Below are 24962 nucleotides of genomic sequence, written 5' to 3'. Positions count from 1 at the left end.
TCTACAAAATCAGTGGGACTTAGTGTCGTAAATTTCTGCTAGTTTTATGGAGACTTTTCTTTTAATGAAAAGAACAAAGCAGCCCATGGTGTGAAAGGTCATTTGTCCAGACAAACACAAGGGTTCCTGACCCAATGCAGTGCCCACGACAGCTCCCTGTTTGCAGCTGTGGAGAGGACTCTTCTTGCAAAGACACCTCTGGATTAGGAAAATTGTGTTACTCTGCCCAGAAGTATAAAGGCTGGCCCCATTGTAAAATCACTATAATCAAGGTCCTCACTGGTACCGTTATTTTAAAGTTACACCCAATCTAATCTGTATAATGTTACACATTCTTAAGCAAATACAATCAAGAGATGGGAATCTCCCTGTATATGTCTACGTGGGTACACAGCTGCCCTTCAAAGTGCATACACACCAGGAGAGGCCCAGCAGAATTCTCTGCCTGTAGCACATCCAGTAGATTGAGTTTATCTGGCTTTTTAACAACTAGAAGCTTATAAACCTAGATTCCTCATTCACCCTATTTAAAATCATTGCTCTAGTAGTTAGAGTCCAAAATAATGGAATACAGCAGTTTGAAATGCTTGGTTTAGCGTTTATTTATCAGAATAACGTTAACTAATCCCTTGGATTTTTTTGGAAACAGCAGGGTATCATGGAAAAAAAGATATGTGTTACAAATTAAGTGTATTTTGTTTGTTTACTAAATGGCGCCACTTACTCTTTGTCTCTGCATAAGGTAATGGAACATTTACATTTCCCTTACTTCATTTTGAAGACCTCTTACTTAAAGTCATATGTAACGTATTTTCCTGTTAAAACTCTACAAGGTGGCGTTTGCAGTTAGAAATTTAAAAATTTCTCTTTACACTTAATACTTCTAAAAAATAGTGAAAGAATAAGACAATGAGAGAAGATTTAATCGTACTGCTTTAAAGCAAGTTTTCACAAATGGAACCAGTTCTTTATGTATCTACTTTCAGCTAAACCTAATAACAATTTTAAATGGTAAACTTATTTTTTACTATGCAAAATCCATCCTACATTTTCATATCCTGCATTTTATTTTGTTACGTTGTATTTTGTGGTTTATTTTCTAGTTTGATTTATTTAATAATATTAAACTCATTTAATGTCTGATAAACTAACTAAATCTACATCTTACAGTGTTATCATAGTGCTGCCCAGTTATAGACATGCTTTCATGATCACCTTTCCTATTACCTTATGAACTACATCTACTAGTTAAATAATCAACATTTATAGACGGATGAATAATTCAAGTTTTGAAATAAAGGTTAGATAGCTCTAGAAAAACTCGTATTTACATCCTTCCTTGTTGGGCTTAAACAATTTTCGTTTTCTTTTCACTTTTGACACTTCAAGAAGCATGTTGACAGCCCCTCCAACGTCCTCTAGCAGCAGAATCTCACAGTCCTGCTGATTTGTCCTCAGCATTGAGAATGTCCAGGATCTTCATGCCATGTCCTGCCTTTAGAAGGTATTAACACACACATCAAAACACTTAAACACTATGTCTTCTCTCAAGCTACAGATATTCAGTCATTCTTCCTAATTTAATAAGAAAGAATCTCATCTCTAGTTTGTTTTTGTAATATGAGTTTTGCATTTTTTAATGCTATTTCAAGAATATTACTCAAGAGAGAACTCTCGTCTTAACCTTTGCCATTAAAACTTGGAAAATCAGTTGCTGCTCAGCAGTCCAAGATGCAGGATGCTTTGTGCTTCTGGGTCTACCCTGGTTTACAGGACATCTTTTCTCACCGTCTAAGAACTACTTCTTTAAATAATCATGTAGTTGTACAGTTTCTCCTTACCTGAAAATAGGATTCCCCAAGCTAAAATTTGGTGATTTAAAAAATAGTCTGGGGGCCGACTCCATGGCCAAGTGGGTAAGTTTGCGCACTCCGCTGCGGCAGCCCAAGGTTCGGATCCTGGGTGTGGACATGGCACCGCTCGTCAGGCCACGTTGAGGTGGCGTCCCACATCCCACAACAAGAAGGATGTGCAACTAAGATATACAACTGTGTGCAGGGGGTGTTTGGGGAGATAAAGCAGAAAAAAAAAATAGTCTGTGTAGTTTTCCTATTAATTCTCCTCAAATTGATTTCATTGGTTCTGCATATTTGCATTGATAGTACTGGTCTCTGGAATCTGAGATTTCCATGCGTTTTGCAGGCTTTAAATGGCATTTTGATTTCGCTCTACTGAGTTGAATAAGTTATTCTTGGAACAAATGAAACTCTTTTTTCTTCCTCTCATACACTCTGAAATATGTTTTCCTAGGAGGATAAAAATAAAACAAAAGAGAAACCCTAAAACAACTGAAATCAAGTATGTACTATAGAAATCATAAAAAAATACACTAAAGTGGAGTTCTTGTGGCGTGTTTTGGGCCACTTGGATTATACTTGCACCTATCTTCGGTTATTAATGGGACATTACTTGATGTGTAAGGGTCTTGTGTTGTCAGATGAACGAGGCTACATTCACTGAATACATTTCTTCTACCGTAACACTAAAAAATTTTCTTCTTTTCCTTCTCCAAAATAAGTGATTCCACTTTCCCTATCCCAGTAGAAACCATATAAATTTTGTGAATCAGAAGACAAAGTCAAGTTCCAGTATCCAACGAAGGTGCTGTCAGTGATAAGTTGGTATAGATTGATCTAGAAAGGAGGCTTATATCCAAATTTTCAGAAGTACTGATGTAAGGTCACCTTTTCCTTGAGACTCCTCTGAATGGGTGAGAGAGCTCTGAGCTGTGAGGCTGTGGCCCCCGCATCATTCTGTGCCTTCAGTCCTAGAGTTTGTGGTTGAACTTCACTGGAAGTGATCTTGCAGACCCCTCCCTCGCTCTACCTCACTCTTTTAGCTTACCTCACTTCTCGTAATTTAGTAAGAAAACAATCGCCTCCAAGATTCTTAGCCAAGACCAACATCTGCTGTTGATTTAATGGTCAAGTTGGAATACAGATAGGCAATTAGCCAGTGATGTAAGATCCGTCCAGACCAGTTTGTGTTTGGATGATAACATTGAAACTATCTTATTTGTCAACTTCAGTAACTTGTAAGATGTTTAATTCATGTCCCAAATGAATTCACAGGAGATCTTTTAACAAACGGCTGATTTTATGATGACTGCTCATAAAATAGTCCACACAATCTTATTCCTTGTACTTATGGAGAAATTTGAATGTCATGCCAAATAAATCTAGACAGTAAAATGTTAAGTCAGGGATAACATTGCATTTATCTGGGTGTTCCCACATAACCCAGTGCTTTCAGTAGACTTCAAATAAATATCATTTGGAGAAATAAGGGAGCCGAATGGATGAACTGATTTACTTTTTCAAAATAGGCAGAAACCTAGATTTCTTTGCCTTTTTTTCCCTCTAAACTCTCTGCTTTGCCAATGGAGATTTTTAGTCTAATTGCTTTCTTTTAGGCGATAGACTTGAATTTGATCCCAATACTTTAACATTAGAAAGAAATATTTTTAAAAAATCCAAATGACTTGGGGCAGCCTTTCCTAGAAAAGAGACATATCCAATTTTCCTAATTACTGACCCGAGGCCCCCTTTTCCTGGAGACTCCTACCATTTGTTCACATTGGCTCATCTTAACTTAGTAGGTATTCTTTTAAAATCACATGTAATAAAGATGATTCTAGAACTAGGATGTTATGTTTGAAGAAAAAGTTATTATATAAAGTATCAAAAGATTAGTATGTTGGATATTAAAATAATTACATGAGAAGATTTTTCACGTTTATTTACAACTTTTGACCCAAGGACCTATCTATACACTGTGAGTGTTTATGTATTTCTTTTTATTATACCAATTTATGTGCAAAGAGTAACTTTCCACTTAATATAAATAGAGTCTCACACGGGAAATTCCATGGAATTCAAGCCAATCCTTACTTGCATTCCTTCATATGCAGTGTACAAACTGGATAACTTTCCTTGCGTAGCAAATGTGATATCACAAGTAGATAATGTGCTGGCCCCCTCACCACAACCCCTGGATACTGTTCTAAAGTCCTCATTTGCGTGGTCTGGCATTTCCACAGTCTGTCTTTGTCTTAGCTTTTCTTAAAAAATGTACTTAAATTAGTTATTTTGCTGGTTACTTCCATATTGCTTCATTCAAAATCCAAAATGGAGTTCGGAGAGAGAACAAATAAAATTATAGCTTAAGTGCAAACTACATTTTTGAGTATCTGCCAGGTAGACGTACCCAATCCAGTGTTTCTTCCAGTTCAATGGATTCCCATTGGACCACCCCTGAAAGTGTCAGCAGTTTTCATGAACCACACAGAGCTGTCTCTTAGTTTCCCTTCTACTCTTAACATTACCAACTGCCTATCAAGTACTGTCACTTATGGAGGAGAAGAAAATGTTGAAGAATCGAAAGGAAAGGGGGTACATATTCAATAGTGTGAAACATGGAAGTTAGATTTGATGTTACATTTGACTAATATCTTGACCTCCCCTTCCAATTTTAAAGACTGTATATTTAAAATAGTGGGTGTTTCGCCATATTAAAATATATATTTTAAAAATTGTCAGTTATAGCAACACATAAGAAGCTTTGATGTAAAAATCTTTGCAATTAGAAATTAAAGCGAAACATAGGGGAGAAAGGAATATGAAGAGACAGATCGAAGCAAAATAAAATGAAAAAAACAGAAAAAGGTCTCCTAACATAATTGCTAGTTATAACTTTGACGGAGATTAAAAAATTACGAAAGCTGAATTGACCATTCTTGCCTGTCAGGATAGAAACTGTTGGAGAAAGAAATTGGATTCTCCATCTCAGTTACTATCATATGTTATAGAAAAGGTTATCCTTTTGTTCTAATGGAAACGTTATTAGAATTTCCAGGGATGCTGAAAATGCAGATATCAGTTCCTACAAATAGGAACGGATAGCATGGGTCTTTCAAGCATCTGCATTAAAAAAAAAGAGAGAGAAAGAAAAAAGTTGAGAACTAGTTTGACAGCAGGCAGTGTTGTCTTATATTTGCCTTCTCTAGCTGTTCCAGTCTCCTGACCAACCCATGCAGAGAAATGAAGAAACAGTGTGGTTCCTCCTGTCTTTCTCTTTCTGTCCTTCCTTCTAATGTTCAAGTTAGATAAGCACGTAACTATCATTGCATCTCTAGAGCTTCCATTGGGAAGTGTCAAAACTACTGGCCTTGGGTGTAGAAGGAAGACCATAAGAGAAAGAGAGGCGGGAGGGAAATTGGAGTGGGCATGTCTCTCCACGTTAAAACCACTGCTGAGCTTACACCACAGTATTTCGGTGTCTGTAGGGTGGAGGAGGCAGCACAGTGCCTGGCTTCAATGAGAACTCAGAGAGGTATTCAGGATTCTCTGCCACAATAGGCCGGATCCGTCCATTTTGTTTATAAAAATATTTTGTGCTGTACTCCTGCAGGTAGTCTGGGTGCTGAAGGGTGCTCCGAGGCGGCAGGCTGTGGTTCCAGTAGTCAGGGTTGTCGAATGCCTTCTTGGCCTTCTCTGGCACAGACAGTACGTTGTTCTTCAGGTACTCGGCATTCCCCAAGGCGTTGGCAAAGGTGTTGAGGTACAGTGGCTCATTCACATACTCATCCTCTGCCTTGGGCGGACCGTTGGAAGCACTGTGATATTCAGGATTATCCAAAGCTTGAAGGTCTCCATTTTTTCTTCGAGAAACAAAAGGGTTCTCTTCCACAGGGTGCAGGTACTCTGAGGGAGCACAGAAATATCAGTTAGTTAGCAGCTACTCTGATGGAGCACGGAAATGTCAGTTAGCACCTATTTTCTGGAAAGGGTGAATCAGACTGAAGTTATACGTAATGGTAGCTTATTCTTCCCAAACAATAAAGCCGTAGATTTGTTTTCATGAATTCTTACTGAAACTGTTTTGTTGATTACTGCTGTCATAAGTAAGCCAAAAATGTTAATGACAAAACAAGGCACCATTAAGACCAGGATCAGAGTTCCTGTCTTTAAACTGTTCTATTTGCCTTCTAATTTCTTTTGTCTCTCCTACATATGAGGCCAGTTGTTTAAATACTTCTGTTTTCTAAAAGTCAGTAATTTATGTTGCAAGATAAGACAATCTATCAAAGTTAAATATCCTTTAAGTGTGGAGAAATTAGAATTTTTTAGAGCATATTGGAAAATCAAAATATCTATAGCTTAATTCCATGCCAAGATGAATAGATGAAGTGAAGGGATTGTGCTTTTAATCTGTTTGGTTTGCTGTGAATGTCTGTATAGGTAACAGGGATTTGATTATAGACAATGGCCGGGAAGCTTTGCACACAGCAAAGGGAATATCTAAGGAAAAGTTTCAACCAATAAAACAAATCTGATAGACATCTAACATGCCTCTAAATTGACTCACTAGATGATACATATGCTTAATAATGAAGTATAATCAAAACATGTATTTCCAATGGCTAATCATAATCACCAAATAGCAAACTACTAGTTTGAATTATATGACATCACTATTTTGTAGGTTGAAACCAGTCATATTGTGGCTATTTTGTGTAATTCAATCTAATAAATTCATCTAAAATAGGATTTGGCACAGAATTTTTAAAAATGCTGCTCATTCATGCTGCTTTCTTCAAATTTAATTCCACTAGTGTTTATAGTATAGACTATATAGAGACACATATACGCATATATAGTAGACTTTTTTGGGGGGCGGGTGAGGAAGATTGGCCCTGAGCTAACATGTGTTGCCATATTCCTCCTTTTGCTTGAAGAAGATTGTCCCTGAGCTAACATCTATGCCAGTATTCTTCTATTTTTTACTTTTATTTGTATGTGGGGTGCTGCCACAGCATGGCTTGATGAGCAGTGTGTAGGTCTGGCATTAGCAGTGTTGAGCACATGAACTTAACCACTATGCCACCAGACAGGCCCCGAGCAGACCTTCTTTTCTGTCCTCTCTTTTAGTATATACACAAAAGTGACACTTACCTATTCCTATTTTGGTGCTAGGGCAGGGAGAGGACACAATTTTTTGTTGAGATGCCACCATCCTGAAAAAGCTTTCTATCCCCTATATTTAGCCTGACACGTAGAGAGAGAAATCTCATCAACTCAGGGTTCTTTTTCCCTGGATATAGGCCTCCTGGATGTCATTAAGTATTTAGCATCACATGCAAATAAAAAGACCGTAACGACTATCCCACCATCATACAGTACATGGACTACAGGTCAATGATTTACAAGGCACTATCCTTTCATCCTCATAACAGTCCTGTGAAAAAGGAAGTACAGAGTGTATTTTCCCAGCTTTGTAGAAGGAAAACTGATGGTGTAGGAAGAATACAGTTAGTATTGAACTAGAATCCAGATCTTCTAACTCCTTTTGAGTAACCTTCTGGTTCTACTGGTCTGCTTTCATTCTTGCCGCTGCAGGAGTAGGGTGAACTTTACACTTCATACAAGTTTTAATTTGAATGGTTCTGAAAGCTACTGTCATTTTAAGAAAAATGTCTGAAAAAACTTTGAAGGGTGCCAGAATTTGATTTTTCTTACAAGATTTCTGAAACTTCTTAATTGAAAGTATGGGAATTTCTGTACTAAAATTCTCTATTCTCTGTGAACTGGGCTAGCATAGACCAACCTTCTACAGAAACCTGGGTCTCTGAATATCCAGAGACAAGATCCAGCATGCTCCACAGAGAGCACATAGCCTGATTTGCCTTTCTCTTAGAAGGTTCACGTTACCATTTCTACTTATCTGTCATCCTGATGCAAACTTGTATGGCCATGAGATTACAAATAGAGAAATAACTTTATGGTTGAGCTGAGAATCTTCCCAGAGAGTATTCCACTTTCAGGGCATTTGTCAAGTCTTCTCAAAACCTACATGTGTGTCACCACTGGGCTACTATAAGCATTCAGTTCTTCATTACAGTAAAAATTTGTATCTAAATGGATATATTTTAAAAGGTTGTTTATCATATGGACTTAGAGATCCCCAATTGCATTTTATTTTATTTTATTTTATTTTTTTTAAGATTTTATTTTTTCCTTTTTCTCCCCAAAGCCCCCCGGTACATAGTTGTGTATTCTTCGTTGTGGGTTCTTCTAGCTGTGGCATGTGGGACGCTGCCTCAGCGTGGTCTGATGAGCAGTGCCATGTCCGCGCCCAGGATTCGAACCAACGAAGCACTGGGCCGCCTGCAGCGGAGCGTGCGAACTTAACCACTCGGCCACGGGGCCAGCCCCCCCAATTGCATTTTATAAAAGAGAATATAACTGTATATTAAAGAATATAATTGGCCCTCATACAGTTATAAAATATAATTTACTATTGACACTGAAGACTTTTCAGTGAGGAAGATTAGCCCTGAGCTAACATCTGTGCCGGTCTTCCTCTATTTTTTGTATGTGGGATGCCTCCACAGCATGGCTGATGAGCGGAGTAGGTCCATGCCTGGGATCCAAACCCATGAACCTGGGCTGCTGAAGTGGAGCACGTGGAACTTTAACCACTTGGCCAAGAGGCCAGATCCACAATCATCAGTTTTTAATAAGTCATCCATTTTCTCCTTTCCATGATGCTATTAACATAAAAGAAAAGAAGCTCTTTCAAAATTGAAATCTTTTTTGACTTTGGTGTTTAACATTTCTACTACTAACTTTGTAAAACCACAAATCATGAATATTCTCAAGATGTAATGGTATACATATAAGTATATGGAGGGCCAGAATTTTAATTTTGGAAATGTGTCATAGAAGAAATCATAATTTCCTATAATAATTGAGGTCATTTCAATGACATCATTTTCATGAATCAACCAAATCTTTTATTGGTGCCATCAAAAGCTTCGGACAGTTTTGCCAACAATTCCAGTCTTTCTGCTCTCCAGAGTAAGTCCAACAAAGCAATGGTTCTGAAATCTTGTGATATGCTATCTCATTGAAATATTCCAGTAAAGCCATGTTTAGATCAGCGCTTCTCAAGCTTAACTGTGCATAAAAGTCACATGGGGATCATGTTAAAATATAGGTTCCTGTTTGGGTGGGGCCTGAGATTCTGATTTCTCAAAAGCTCCTAGATGGTGTGGATACTGCTGATTCAGACAGCCTACTACAAAGAGCAGCAGCCTGGGCCTTTTCTGGGTCACGAACGTTACACAGTCCAGTGATTTGGCAATTTCCCTTCTACACTTTGCTTATTTTGATGGAAGTGAATGTCAAATGCCAATCATTTCTGAACATTCTGTTCATACCTTGTTTGGGTTTGTCTCGCATAGGGGTCATGTAACCTTCCTCATCCAGCTCTCCTCGTGGGCTCCGTTCTGTGGCAAACACTGTGGGGTCGGCGCTGTACCTCTGGGTGCTGCTATCCTCTTGGACATGGGGTGCCACTGGCTTGCGCAGGGTGCCGTTACAGCAGGAGTCATCAAAAATCTCGGGGGTAGCCCCCTGAGCAACGGGAGCTTCTGGGATGGTGCTGGTGGTGGCTCTGTAGGGCACGGGCACTCCTTGTTCTGCGGCAAAACCTCCGTCTCGGTACACAAACTGGTTCTGTCAATAGTAGAGACACATTTGGATGGAAGTTATTGTTAGGAATAGTTGTGAAAAATGACTGCTAATAACCTAAAGTATATGGAAGTTTATCTTTCAGAGAAAAGTCGTTTTTATTGAATGTTTTTCCCTAATGTCTAATGAACGTGAGTTACAGACTAGAAATAGCTACAATTCCAATTTTTCTTAAAAAGTAAATCATGGGAAAACAATTTGGAAATATATATTTTAATTTTACTAACCATCTACTGCATGATCTAATAAAAAAGTATTTCATGTTCTTTTCCCACAATTGGCTATTTTTGATGTCAAATTCACAGTGGATTTTCATGACAAATGGCAATGCCATTAATTGCAGACAGTTGCCATTAAGAACAGAAGCACAATGACGCCATTTGAATGGTGTTATTTCCTTGTTGCCTTCTATTCTGTTTTTTCTGTGACTGAGTCTCCAGTACCTAACCAGAGAATCTTTGCTGAGATTCTAACTTTTTAGTACATGACCTATAATCATAGAATTAAAGGTAACCTCCTCACCCAGAAGGATAATTTATGAGCCTAGGAAAATCCTGCAGATGAAAATCGAAAGCTACTATTGGTGAATGATATCTCAATTTTGGATTATCTACTGAGACAAAACATATCTGCCGTGGCAGCTACATAATCTACAGCAAATTCTTAATTCACTGTTGGCAAAGGTAAACTGAGGAAATTATGAGGAGACAAGAGAGAGGGAACATGGTAAGCAAAGACCAAAAACCCTAAAAGATGAAGGTTGACTGTGAAATACTTACTCCTGACATGGGGGTGTAGGCAGGAGGAGGGCTGTGTCCAATGTCACTCTAATAGGAAAGAAAAATGGGATGATGGATATAATAAGAGGTGACATGAATGAAAAAAAATAAAAAAGAAAAGAAGAAGAAAAGCCACACGACTTGTATGAACCAAGGGGGAAAACATGCACCACAGTGGAGTTTGCTAAATGGTGAATTTGTGCACTCTGACCACAAGCGAGTTTATTTGTGTGTTTTGAGGATATTAAACATTTAAATTCAATCCCTGAAAAGGAAAATTATATAGAAAAAGTAAAATTTTTAGATGGATTAAAAATTAAGTTGACAATGAATATTCTTCTGATTAACCCTGGAAGAAAGGGAAAAGCAGTGAATGATTAACCTCAGTTGTATATAAGGAACTGATCCTTCATCACGTGTTAAATGACCACATATCCAGCATGAACTTTTCTCTTATAAGAAGAAACTTATCTAGAAGGAGATAGAAGTGGATTTCAGTTTGCCTGGAATAATTTTTGCTATCGAGTTAAGTGTATTTTTTTACCCTTTCAGCAAAGGGTCGACCTTTTAGCTTCTCCTTTATAAAAAGGAGACCATTTTCTTTTCAGTATTGCTTTTTTTTTAAAGTTAATAAACAGCAGAAAATCTTAGAAAATCAATTCCTTTCCTGGAAACATGTTTTACATATATCACTTTCATGTATTTAAAATCAGTCAAAATCAGATTTCAGTTTTAAAAAACCAAAAACACATCTATATTCTCATAGCTTATCACTCCAGCCTATGGACTAAATAAAAGTGGATATAAAAATATGATAGATATTAAAGACAATATTCCTTAGGGTAAGTAGAGGGAGTTGTATGAATACCAACTCTGGTTCTTAATATAAAACTATTCACTCATTAAACACATTTCTAGGCACTGGAGATAATCAATAGTGCAGATAAAAGCAGCTGATTTTGGGGGCTGGCCTGGTGACACAGTGGTTGACTGAGCATGTTCCACTTCAGCGGCCTGCGGTTTGCCGGTTTGGATCCCGGGTGCGGACGTGGCACCACTTGGCAAGCCATGCTGTGGTAGGCGTCCCACATATAAAGTAGAGGAAGATGGGCACAGATGTTAGGTCAGGACCAGTCTTCCTCAGCAAAAGTAAGAGGATTGGCAGTAGATGTCAACTCAGGGCTAATCTTCCTCAAAAAAAAAAAAAAAAAAAACCCAGCTGATTTTATTAAGCTTGCATTTGCTACATTCTGGCTTTAAGTGAATAGAGATGACTAAAATAAACCTCAAAGACTACAACATATTGAATCATTTATGGAATATAGCTAAATATTATCCCAGGTCAATGTCTTTACAATTTAGAGATTCATAAAACAATGTAAGAAGAATACAGTCCCATGGAGATTAACTATTTAATGTAAATTAATAACAACTAGATATCACAACTTCTTTTAATTAACTCAGTCTGCTGGACTAACCAAGGGCCAAGTTCTGAACCCTGAGTTCTGAACAGTCGATTCACATTTTAACTCTCCCCATAACTGAGTCACTTACATGACGGCATAGAAAATACCTCCTTAATTCTCTACATAACAACACATTGAAGATTAAGACATGGGAAGTTAGAGAGATATTTAATATGCAATGCATAGGAGGTGGTATTATACAACAGACAAATTACTCTATGATTTGCTAGAAGCTCTGAGCTCCACTCCCAATTACAAGTGATGTGGTCACTCATGAAATATCTCAGACCCTCATTTTTCATCCTTGGCCTCTCTACCTCATTCTTAGTGAAGACAAAGTAAGATAATGTATATAAACGAGCTTTGTACGCTCTGCACTATTATACAAATACAGAGGATACATGGAATTTAACTAGTCACATCCACCAAATCAGATTTTTAAAATCAAGCCATCAGAATGCCAAAGCTATTCATCAAAGAGGCATTTTAAATGCTTACCTATTCTCCACATCACCTTAAATATAGATATATTTTACTATCTTTTAGAAGGATATGAAATCAAATACATTTGTTCATAAAATTTGACAAAGGGATTTTCTGTGTATTCCAGTGACATGTAACATAGAGGGATGGAATGAAAATGTGACAATTGCCTGGTGGAACTTTATCATATTACAAACCTTGGTCTTACCTTATCATTAACCCCCAATGATTGAGCATACATTTAACAAATATTAAATCTTCACAGTGAAAGCATGGGAAGTGCAATGGATGCTGGAGATATCATGATACTCTAGAAGAGACATGGCCACTGGCCTTCTGAATTTACAGTGTACTATCAAACATTACCTGAGCTTATTAGAAGAAAAGGCAAGAGTGAAATGAGGCTGGAGTGTGTTTATTTCAACTCTGTGATTACATATTAGAAGGCAAAGTATTCCAAAATATTAGTAATTACCAGTGTCCCTTGGACATCTTACCTTGAAAGAGATGCTGTACTGGGTAATGTTCAACTAGAATCTCAGCTGAAGAAATAGCATTGCAGTGTTTTTGCTGCGCATCTTGCGTTTTATAAAACTTCAGAGATAAATGATCAGAGGAATAACTGACAAGTCATTCTTCATCAAGAAATACTTTATTATCTATATTTATATATGGTCTAGGCCACCTTCAACCGTAAAGTGTTGTATTAAAAATAACGAGACCTTGGGGCTGGCCCTGTGGCCGAGTGGTTAAGTTCGCGCGGTCCGCTGCAGGCGGCCCAGTGTTTCGTTGGTTCGAATCCTGGGCGCGGACATGGCACTGCTTATCAAACCACGCTGAGGCAGTGTCCCACATGCCACAACTAGAAGGACCCACAACGAAGAATATACAACTATGTACCGGGGGGCTTTGGGGAGAAAAAGGAAAAAATTTAAATCTTTAAAAAAAAAAAAATAACGAGACCTTTGGCAGCTGGCGTGTTCCAGGATGAAGTGAGGCCATGCCATCTTAGAATGCCTCCACTGGCCCTGCATTGACAAGTCTTCCTGTCAGCAACCTGCCAAATCTACGTCTGATATACTGCCAGACACCATCACAGTAATAGAAGCATCTTCATGCTTTTTCCTAGTTTTCAGTATTAAAATGGAAAAATTGCTAAGCAAAGCCCCTTCAGCATTCATTGTTTTTAGGGTTACTGGCTGCTTTTTATATTTCTGTTTCCATTTTCCCATTTGCTTTTTTTCTGTTTTCCATGATAAAAAGCACCTCATTCATTTCCTCCTGGAAGGGCAACACAGCTACGAGGGAACATCTGTGAGGCCAATTAGCCGGGCTGGAAATGTGATAGAATTGTTGTTTAAATATATTTAAATTACATGTTAATCACTATGTCATAATTTATAGGCTTTGAAAATAACTTTTTGTACTTGAGAGCCAAGCCAGATTTTACTTGTTTTTGCTGCTTTTAGTTTGCAACAAGCTCTTCTCATTCCCCGCCTGCCACATACCCCAATTCCCCACACTTGAAGAGCTGAACTTTTCATATTGGAAAGAATGACAGCTGCGAGTAAATTGGCTGAGTAAAAATTAAGATCCCCACAGTCAGAATGAGCTAGAGTGACCTTAAAGTGTTAGGCAGAATAAAGCAGTGCTCTCAGTTAAACTGCTTTTGTGTTTTCATCATGCCACTTTCTGCTGTCCATCAAAGCCTAGCTTTGCGCATCTTCGGGGAGCAGCACTGGGTGCATCTGTTCAATAGCTGGTGAGGGCATTTGCTGCCAGCAGGACAGAGATAGAAAGAGGTGGGTTATGAACTGGCAGGCGATACAGACTTTGTTCCTGGTGGGGGCATTTGTAAGACTGATGGAGAGAGTCAAGTTTAATTTTGAGACAGTATCACTGGGATATTGTATGATTAACTTGGACTCAAATGCCAGAGGTTATAGAGAAGGCAAATGTAAGCAAATACATCAAATACAGTGCTAAATGCATTTTTGCATACATCATGTCCTAAAATTTACTTTAATGATAAAAGAATGATAAAGATTTGAACCTTTACATCATTGTATGCACTGTATTTCTCATATTTATTGTTTTAATTGAAATATTGTATTGTTTAATGTTGTTTCTGAGAAATTGTAATTTGTTAACCAGATGGACTGTGTCCTGTGATATATTTTTTAAAATATCATACAAATCTATCTTCTTAGAAAACAAATATGTGATTAATGCCTAACTTCTATTTCAATCAAACATGTGCTTCATGAGAGAGGTTTTTTTTAATCTTCAAGTAATTGTTACTCTCAATATTAATAGGATCAAAGTTTGTAGGGCCAAGAAACACTAGGCCAAGAAATATTCTTAATCCTCTTAACTAAAATAGAATGTGTCTCTGTAAGATGTTGCTAATCCATCAGCACTAATTTATCCCTAGACATTTCCACATAGTAACTACTAAGGGTTCTCAACATTTTATCCTCTCTGGCTTGTATTCTTAACACTCTGATGGGCATTTTCACAGGTCAAGTATCAGATAGATAAAATGTTTTTTGCATTATGTACCATTCCTGATGCATGGCTGTAACTCTATATCTTTTTCACAATTGAGTTCAACATACCAGTGTTGGAGACATCTAGATTTAGAACTTTCATTTTTCATAGAGCAACCAAAAGGAAACAAACAAAATGTATCCATATACCAAAAAGTAGTAAGGACAAGGGAAGGAAGCTGCCATCTAAGCAGCTGCTTTACACACACACCCCCCCTATATATTACACAAAATGTTTTTGTCTATTTGTGTATGTGTTTATTAAGGTATTTATTTATCTGTTTGGTGTGATTATGTGGGAGACTGCTTTTTTAAAGAAATCTTAAGTTTTTACTCTACACACAAAATAAATAATGATTTAATAATACAAACATGTAATACTGATGTAATATTATAATAAATAGGTAAATAATAATGACCCTGTGTGATCTGGCTGAAGGAATATTAACTTGGGCTTTCATCCTTTGTCCACTTCTTACTAACCCTAGAACACTTAATCTTTCTCAGATCTCTCATCTATTCTATTACTGAAAATAATTTTTAACCAAAGGAAGCTATGAATGGTATCAATAAACATGAATGAGAATCAATACGGAATTTACAAATTATATAGACATGGTGCCTTGTATAAACATTAATAATTCTACTTTCTTATGTCAGTTCTCAAAGTCCATTTATTATAAGGTCTATTCTGTTTCATAGATGAATATACAACTATTCTTAGGAAAATTGAGAAAGAGGAAGGGAAATTAACATGCATTTTGTGCCTACTATATGCTGCAGACTATTTTAGGTTTTATTTATTCTTTTCCCTTTCAAGGTAAACAGCATTATTAAAAATTACGGCTCCCATTTTACAAATGAGAAAACGGAGGATCAGGGAAGTTGAAAGTTCTTCCCATGTTCACACAGCCACTGGTGGCTTTCTGAATCTATTACCCTTTCACTGTGCCACATGTAAATTTTGACTTTGACTTTCTATTTTCTATCTTGGCCCTCCCTCTGCCCCTGCATAGTGCCTCAACTCTTCTCTCAAAGAAGTTTCCATGGTTTCTCTTTCGTGTGAAAAACTAGTCTCAAGGAGGAATTTGAAAAACTCACTAGCCTTAGCTATAAAATACTGATAATGGGTTATGGTATTGCCCCTCCCAGTTTATTTGCATTTTAATTAACTACAGGGACTGAAGCTGAAAAGGAAACTATAAATAGAATGTTAAGAGCTAATAGAGGATACATATATACACACATGTATATACATATATATATGAATATATATATTCTTCCCTAACATTCTTTTCTTGATCTAAAATTATCATAATATATACATATATATACACACATACATAATAAATATACACACTTACCTATTTGCCAAAAGCAAAGCCAACTCTGAAGCAGGAGATGGTTTTAAATAAGCGGAGAGTGCAAAGATTTTGCATGACAGCACTCTTGCTCATGGATTTACTGCTCCTAGTCCAGGTTGTAGTCAATAAATCCCTCTTCCTGCTTGACTGAGGGTAAGTAAGTTATTGTCTCCCAAGGCAGAAGTTCCTATACCCTTTCCAAATATCAGTAGAACAAAAGAATATTCCCCTTTAAAATATCCATGGCTAGATGAGTCAAGAAAATGAAGCTGAAAATTCCTCACTTTATAATTTTCTGCTTTCAGTCTCTGCTCGTATGATATGGTGAAGTTGAAGAACGTTATTAACACAGTCAAACAAGAAAAGGTATCAAGAAACATGATTTTACATTAATGCCAACATTCCTTAGCTTCAGTCAAGATAAGCAACAAGAATTTTGTCACCCTTCTTGAAATTAGTAATCACACAGGATTTATATTTCTTCATCTTGGTGCAAGTTCTAAATCGTTTTTTGTTTGTTGGTTTCTGGCAACTTTCTTTCTTTTTTTTTTTTTAAGATTGGCATCTGGGCTAACAACCTAACAACTGTTGCCAATCTTGTTTTTTTTTTTTTTTCCTGCTTTATCCACCCAAACCCCCCTGTACACAGTTGTATATTTTAGCTGCAGGTCATTCTAGTTTGGGATGTGGGACGCCTCCTCAACGTGGCCTGACGAGTGGTGCCATGTCCGTGCCCAAGATCCGAACCCTGGGCCACCGCAGCGGAGCACGCGAACTTACCCACTCGGCCACGGAGCCGGCCCCTCTGGCAACTTTCTTTTGCATGTTTATATTTCTGCTCACAAGCATATTGTGATATTTGAGCCTTTCTAATTATCGCTCAGGTACTAGTTAACACATGTAGCTGGAAATCTAAAGAGGAGAACTTCTAGGAGCTTTCTTAAAGACCTCCCAACAGTTCTTCTCAGTTAGAGAGGGTACAGACATTTTTTCTACCTTTTTTTTAAACTTGTTCTTAAGAATGTCTAGTTCAGTTGCAATATATCTTTGTTTAAAAGTCAAAATGAAACAATTAACTATGTCCAAATTCTTGGGTAGGCTAAGTCTTCAAGTGAATCCTAAAGTTGTCTGTCTCTGCTTGAGTGTTTTTCATCCCAACATCATGAAGATTGTTTAACGAAGACTTCTTAGTACACGAACAATGCATCGAAGTAGGGAAACTGAGGACAAAAATGCTAGAGACCTGGAACAAGTGGTCAGCGAGGTCCTCCTGTCTCTAGGGTTGTATTCTTGAACATTTTGCCACTAAGCTGTGTGACCTTTAACAAATTCCTTAGTCTCTTGGGCTCTGAGTTTATTTAACTCTAAAAAGAGGAACAGAGCTATAGAACAGGTGATGGGGAAGATCGCTTTCAATTATCAAACTGCACGTAAATGAATATGCTGTCTTAAGCCCACACCTTTGATTGTTAGATACTGTAAAGTGTGATTAGCATTAAAGCAAAGGCATCTTATAAACTTTTCTTGCATAAAACTTTTCAAAGTATATTAACCAATTTTTCTTCCTTTCCTTTTTCTAAATGGAATATTATGAAGTATCATTTCATATACGTAATAATGATTATATGTTCTCGGAGGGCAAGACCACATTTGGATGGTGACTAGTGAAAATACAATTTGAAATGAAATTTTTTTTCTTAAAGATTGGCACCTGAGCTAACAACTGTTGCCAGACTTTTTTCTTTTCTTCTCCCCAGAGCTCCCCAGTACACAGCGGTATATTCTAGTTGTGAGTGCCTCTGGTTGTGCTGTGTGCGATGCCGCCTCAGCATGGCCTGAAGAGTGGTGCCATGTCTGCGCCCAGGATCCAAACCGGTGAAACCCCGGGCTGCCAAAGCAGAGCACATGAACTTAACCGCTCGGCCACAGGGTCGACCCCTGAAATGAAATTTTATAATTTAAACTTTTCATTTCACAGATGGAGACACTGATGTTCTAAGAAGTTAGGCGAATTTTTCAAGTCACATGTTTAGTTAGCAACAATACTAGAAACAAGATTCCCTGAACCCCATCTAACGAACATCTCATCTTATCTTACAGACTCAAAATGACATTTAACATACGATAAAAGGTCAGTTTTAAAGTTTAGAGGTACATCTTTTATGTTTTCCAGACAAAATCAGTATTCCTTAATATGGCCTTGATCATGATGGCATTTGTTTTTAGTTGAAATACATATTGATATACTCTTAAAGTGAACTTAATGGAGCTTTGATTATCAGACATACAGATATCAATTTTTCTTATTGAATAGGCTATAAGTTTATTAGACAAAAGGAATACCCTATTAAAATTAAATAGTATAAATAAAAGATGTACATAAGTTAATTAGAAGCATTGTTTATTAAAAGTTCACGTGCTCCACTGCAGGCGGCCCAGTGTTTCGTTGGTTCGAATCCTGGGCGCGGACATGGCACTGCTCATCAAACCACGCTGAGGCAGCGTCCCACATGCCACAACTAGAACGACCCACAACGAAGAATATACAACTATGTACTGGGGGGCTTTGAGGAAAAAAAGGGAAAAAATAAAATCTTTAAAAAAAAAAAATTAAGTAACCTGTAGGGCAGGTTTGAATTGAGAATGAGAGAAAAAACTATAGACTTTCTGAATTTGAACGCCATTACTTTAGAATTTCAAATGCTATGCCTTGGCCTGAGTATAATATGTTTCCTTTTGTGTTATCAGTAACACAATTTTAGGTTCTGCGCATATGTATTCATACACACACTAAGAAAAGTAATAACTTAAAACAAGATAAGAAAGGTTTTTTTAACCCACTCAGACTAACACATTGTCTTTTACAGGCTGTTAGCTCATTTGTGAACCTGATTTTGCTTTGTTTTTACCATTTTTTTATGCGTGGATATTGTTTATCAGCAAATGAATCTTGTTCACTAAAATACCATGTACGACAGTTCTATTTAGAAATTTCTTTAGCGGTTATTTGGAGTTATTTTTGCTTGCAAATAATAAGGCAATAGTGAAATATTCTATATTTCAACTTCCTCTTTAGCAATAATCCAAGCTCAGGAAGTTTTATTATATATTCACAATAACAATGGTAGTATTTAGAGCAATCTATGTGTGAGAAAGTAAAAAATATGAAGGGCATAGCTTGTGTATTGGGAGATGGAAAACAAATATTACAGGAAATCGAATTGCAAATTTTATAAATCAAATTTTGGCATGTAGATTTTATTCAGCGTCTTAAATGATAGGTGTTGGCAATGAGCAAACAATTTAACACAACACAGGGAAGACTTTCAGTGCTCACGTCATTTCAGTGTGGACCAGGTTAGAAATATCTTCAGTTATGCTGGTTTATGCAAACTGTTTACCAGATAAAAAGTGAATTTGTAACAACGGTTGATTCATCCAACCACTGCTCTTTGAGCTACCAGGTGGCACAGCTGTTGCTGTAAGTAAAAAGGCTTCTAAGAGTCCACCTGGAATTAGGATCGCTGGTTCGCGTAAGCTGATCTGAATAACGTGCTGTGGATACTGGGTACAGCTACGACAGAGCAAACAGCACATGGCAGTCCCATCAGCCCAGAGCAAACACAGTTACATTTCACAGAAACAGGCTGGTATTTACAACTGGTCTGAGCCAAAATGAGTATCGGATTGAAGGCAGCACCCCGAGAGGAAAAGGTTCTCCCCAAGAGCTCCTTGCTGACCACAGTCTAAGCAGCTTTCACCATTTTCAAAAAGCCCCAAATCTTATTTCGCTGCCTCTAAAAAGGAAGAAGAAAGTATACAAAGAACTCCTGCATCTATTTGTGAACCTCTTTAGAATTTCCTAAAATAAAAAATGGCCAATACTTCTTAGATTCCCTTTTATACTGTTTGCTGCCAAAGTCGACATAGATTAGCCAGGATCATGGTCATAATAATTTCCTTTTAAGTTCTAAAAGGTTAATACTGTAAAGGTCAATACTGTAAAAAATATAAAAGAGGCAAAAAGTAAAATAGAGCAGAAACTAGAGAATCTAATTTAAATCTGATATGGATGCTGGAATCACCCAATCGCACTGTCTTTGTTTCCAGCCAAGGTCGTAGAGACAGCAAGTAACTTTCCGCAAGGTCACACCGTTAGTTACCAACAAGCAAAAGTCAGTAGGACTAATTAGAAAAATATTTTTATCGTTTACTAAAGGGGACAAAAATAAACCCTCTTGGTATCCATAGATTATGTCTGCCAACCGACTCAGAGGCAAGCCAGGTGAAGCTCTAAAGCAGGTGAAATCTGATCGCAACGTTTCCTCACCTTGGTTGACCTCTCAATTTTAAGCCCCTATTCTTTAGTCCTCTCGAACAGACTCCAGAGCCCACTGGTTCTTGCCCTCAGTCTCTAGGAGACGCAACCCTACTGTCCTCCCACCGAAGGTGTTCCATTCTGAGTCAGTAACTCATGCTCCAAAGCATCCTCTCTTCTTTACATTGTTCTCCTCAGAGACTTGGCTTTAGCTAAGCCAGAGGGCATCCACTTAATTGGCCTAACTCAGGTAACAGCTGAACTATTGAATACCAATTCATAACCATATGATTATCTGCTGGCCTGATATCACCATTGGAATGTTCCATGGCATTTCAAATGTCATGTTTCTAAAACTGAAAGGTACGTCTCTTCCTACACCAAACATAATTCTCTTATCTTTCTTGGCTTGGTGAATGGTATCAACAACTTACCTACTTGTGCAAGTCAAAAATTTTAGTGTCATCTTTGACTTCTCCTCTATCTCACTCTTCATATCTAAGCATCCAAAGTCTACTCATTCTACCAAGACCTACCCAGTGTCTCAATACCTCAAGAATTCAACCATTCCCTCCAGCCTCATTGACACTAGTTTAGCTGTGGTTAACGTACCATATAATTTATCATTTTAACCTGGATACTTTGAGGGTAAAAGAAAGTGCTATTAATAATAAGGCAGGATAATGGGAGTAAATCAGGACTTGCTAGGGAAAACAGGCACATGTGATAAATGTAATTATGACCTCATTTCTTCAGTAGAGTACTGTAATAATTTTCTAATTGTTCTACTTGATGTTAGTTTTTCCCTTCACTTCAATCTAATATTCACACTTCATTCTCCTGTCTAAAAACCTACAAGACCCTTTATTGTCTCTTGATAAATCAAGTCTCAATTTCTTGTGGCACTGAAGGCTTTGGTAGTTATGGTCCTTGCCAGTTTCTCCAGCATCACCTCTCCACTCTCTCCTCATAAGCCTCCAGTCAACAAAATCGCCAGCAGTTCCTATGATGGTCCATTACCTCTCTCTCTTCCAGGCCTCTACCCAGGCTCCAGTTGTTTCCTTAATGCTCTTTCTAGCTTCTTTGCCTTGATTACACATTAATCCCATGGAAAATTATCTTTACCCTGATTACAGTTAATTACTGGCTCAAAAATATTTATCAAGAAGGTATTATGTGCCCCACATGAGGAATTTATCAACTGTATTCTAATTGTTTATTTGACTCATTACTATGTCTTCTTCCTTAGACTAAGAGCCTATTTAGAAGAGGACTTACTCTAAAGTCTGATTATACCCTTGATACCTGGCACAGGCCAGGAACATAGACATGGTGAATGTTCATAAAAGTATATTGAATCAAAGAATGGGTAGATAGAAATATATATTATATATAATATATAGAGACATGGTGAATGTTCATAAAAGTATATTGAATCAAAGAATGGGTAGATAGAAATATATATTAAACCCAAAGTGTGGCTCTATCTATGAGACTATCAGGGCCTTCAGCCAGCCAGTCAGATGTGTTTTAAAGAATATAGGATTTTAGGATGCTTCAAATCATACATTACGCACACCTTCCTCTGCAGATACTCAGGGTGAGTCCTAGATTGAAACTGAATCCTTATACAATTGTCCGAATATTCTATCTCGTCTCGTACATTCACTCTTCCTGCAATCAGTTAGTATTTCTGGAGGCATTGTTTGACATCTTAATTCTAATGGCAAAAAAACGTATCCTTACAAATAGTGTATGATTCCAAATGCGATGGATGTTTCACATCTATTATAAAACTTCAGGATTCTGTCACCAGTGTGACAACACTCCCCTGAGACATCTGTATATTTCCTGATGCTTTGGAGGCCTAGGAAACTCAGGCTTCAGCTTCACCCCTGAAGAATATAAATTGTTGACCGGGAACAATAGGAAAGACAGACCTGGAGGATAAATTGCCTGTAGGCAGATGGAAAGTGTAGTTCTGGCTCATAAGATCAAAAACAAATCCCTACAAGTATCCTTTTTAAGTGGTACTTACCACCCGCCTACATTTCCACACTGTGGCACATAATACAGACACCTATAGGGAAGACCTAGTTCAGATTTTTCAAAAAACATTTTTAGGATAATCATGGCTGAATAATATAAGCTACAAGTAAATAAAATTCTAAATCAAAATTCTAGAGTATGTGTCTCTAGGAAGGGGAGAAGCTGCAGGAGAGCCCTCTGAGCAGGGAAGAGAATTGCCCTGCAACAGCTCCGCTGCCATAGATAAGTTTTCCTCAAAGCTTCGTGTCCTCAGCTGTAAGATGGGAATACTAATGTCTGTCCTGCCTGCTTTATGAGTCTTGTAAGTTCACATTCATGTTAAATATCTTTGAATAAAGTACTGTATTACATAAATGTGCAACATGGTAGTTTTTCTAGTAAGTTAAAGAAAATACAGCTAAATGCTGATTTGTCCAAGTGTCACTCACATAAAACCATGCTAAATGCTGCAAACCAAATACGTCTATGTTCCTTGTACACCAGAATAAAGTTATTCATACAGCTACATACTTGTCTATGTGATGATAGAGGTTATTTTGCCAATTTGGTATCCTGCATTTCATTTGAAACAACTGTCAAAAATGATTGGTGTTATGGATGTAAATAAAACCGTTGGAAATAATTTACAAGTTTCATTTGAATGTATATTGATTAATACATCATTTAAAGTCATTGGACAACATTCCTTTGAAAGTTAAAAATAATGATATGCTTCTTTTAATGCAGCAGTAAATCAAAGCAGGATCCCTCAGAACGCCTTCACCATTTAGTCACGGAAAAGTGCGTATTAAAAGTCGAATGATAAAATCCTTTACCAATTAAAATAAATAAACTGAATGAGCTAACAGTAGAGATTATGCTAAATTGTAATAAAATCTTCATTACTTTTGTTTTCTTTAGATGATGGTGAGAGAGTCAGTGTAACACAAACATTAGTAATTCACACCTCTGCAGGGTCTGCGTTGGCCTTGACTGCCTCGAATCACTTCTCCTGAACACTTGAATGCATCCAGACAGACTCCTAATAAGACATGTCTCAGAATTCATGCCGAGGCACTGTCAACAGGCCAAGGAGAAGTGCTCGGCGCTGGATGTGTGCTGAGATTGAATTTTTCTTCCCTGCGATTGCTGATCCTTTCAGGGAAAGCGGGCACCTTCTGAGAGGCACATGGGGAGGCAGGAGATGTTGGAGCTCTCATACCCTGTTTGGTGGAGAGACAAGTCCTATGTGTCGCCTCTTTAATAAATTAAAAATTGAAGCACTTTATAGATTTTAAAAGCATCCTAAACATTTTTCAGAAAGGCACATCCTAGAAAGAAAGTAGCTAAGTTACAGAAAAGTGCTTAGATTTGCAACCTGAAATAATTTGATAAATGACTTGGAGTTGGGAAAAGTAAAATAGATTAGACATTCCCACATATTATATATGCTGGGCTTTCTCCCAAGGACTACCAAACAAACAAAAAAATGTACTGGACAAACAAGAAAAGTCCCTGGTGTATTTCCCAGGCCACTTTGTTCTTTATTATATCCTAGCACAATTATTATCTGTCATTTCTAAAGGAAGATATTAAGCCAAGGCACAGCTGTGTTCTGACAAAAGAAAATATTAACACTTGATCTTATGAGTATAATCACAAAGGAGGGTATGGTTGTCTTTCCCACCCTAAATCATAAATGTTAGGCAATGCAGGCTCTTTTAGGAACCTTTACTGTTTTTATCTTTTATGAATATATCCAAGAGTTTTAGAAACTGTGTCTATTTCATCTGTATGGTCCTTTAGGGTAACAAGCTCGTTAAATGTGTAACCAACAAGTTATACTGTTATCTCACCTCTCTTATTTCTCACAAATTTACTTCTCTAAGTGTTAAAAAGATACCTAGTGGCTCCAATTTTGCCAAAAACAATAAGTGAGAAGAGGACATTTTAATCATTCTTAGGACTGATCTCTTAAATTCTATTGAAAGGCAGGCAACCAAAAGCTCAGGTGAGAGCAATTAGAAGTAATATGAGCACACTGACAGCACTTCTAGGATTTTTCTGCCATACAAAAGCCTACTGGATGTCAATTATGCAGGAGGAGAAGATATTTCCAAGAGAACTTGACACAAGCCCAGGCTGTGAATTATTTGCTTTGAAATGCCTTCATGTTCTCTCGCTTGGAAATTCTGGTCAAGAGAAGAGGAAAAACAAGTAGCGAGCTCCTCCCAAGCATATGGCCAAGTGAACATTCATGAAATGTTTATCAGCCTACAAATAAAATGCTTAAAAATGCTGAACTTTCCTTCTCCAGAAGGGAGGAAGAGAGCACAATAAATAAAGGGTTCTTTGTTATTATATTTCTGCGGCCCACCCCAT

The 24962-nt window shown here is 37.5% G+C and overlaps 1 protein-coding gene across 8 annotated transcripts in view; it reads right to left on the bottom strand.

Moving 5' to 3' along the window:
* Positions 1–580: 580 nt before the first annotated feature.
* ERBB4 (erb-b2 receptor tyrosine kinase 4) overlaps positions 581–24962 on the bottom strand; it is a 1100930-nt gene continuing 1076548 nt past the window's right edge. For 5 of the 8 annotated variants that reach the window (XM_070489795.1, XM_014851360.3, XM_070489801.1 and 2 more), the window contains 3 exons: positions 10373–10420; positions 9281–9578; positions 581–5762 (listed from right to left, as the gene is read on the bottom strand). In XM_070489795.1, the coding sequence (XP_070345896.1) occupies positions 5317–5762; positions 9281–9578; positions 10373–10420 (792 nt within the window). In that variant the 3' untranslated portion in view covers positions 581–5316. The remainder of the gene's footprint in view (positions 5763–9280; positions 9579–10372; positions 10421–24962) is intronic. The other 3 variants (XM_070489798.1, XM_070489796.1, XM_070489799.1) reach the window with 1 other exon arrangement.

Source organism: Equus asinus, chromosome 19 (assembly GCF_041296235.1).
Source record: "Equus asinus isolate D_3611 breed Donkey chromosome 19, EquAss-T2T_v2, whole genome shotgun sequence".
Classification (NCBI taxonomy): Eukaryota; Metazoa; Chordata; class Mammalia; order Perissodactyla; family Equidae; genus Equus; species Equus asinus.
Note: the sequence above shows the minus strand (reverse complement) of the source record. Positions and strands in the feature narration are given on the sequence as shown.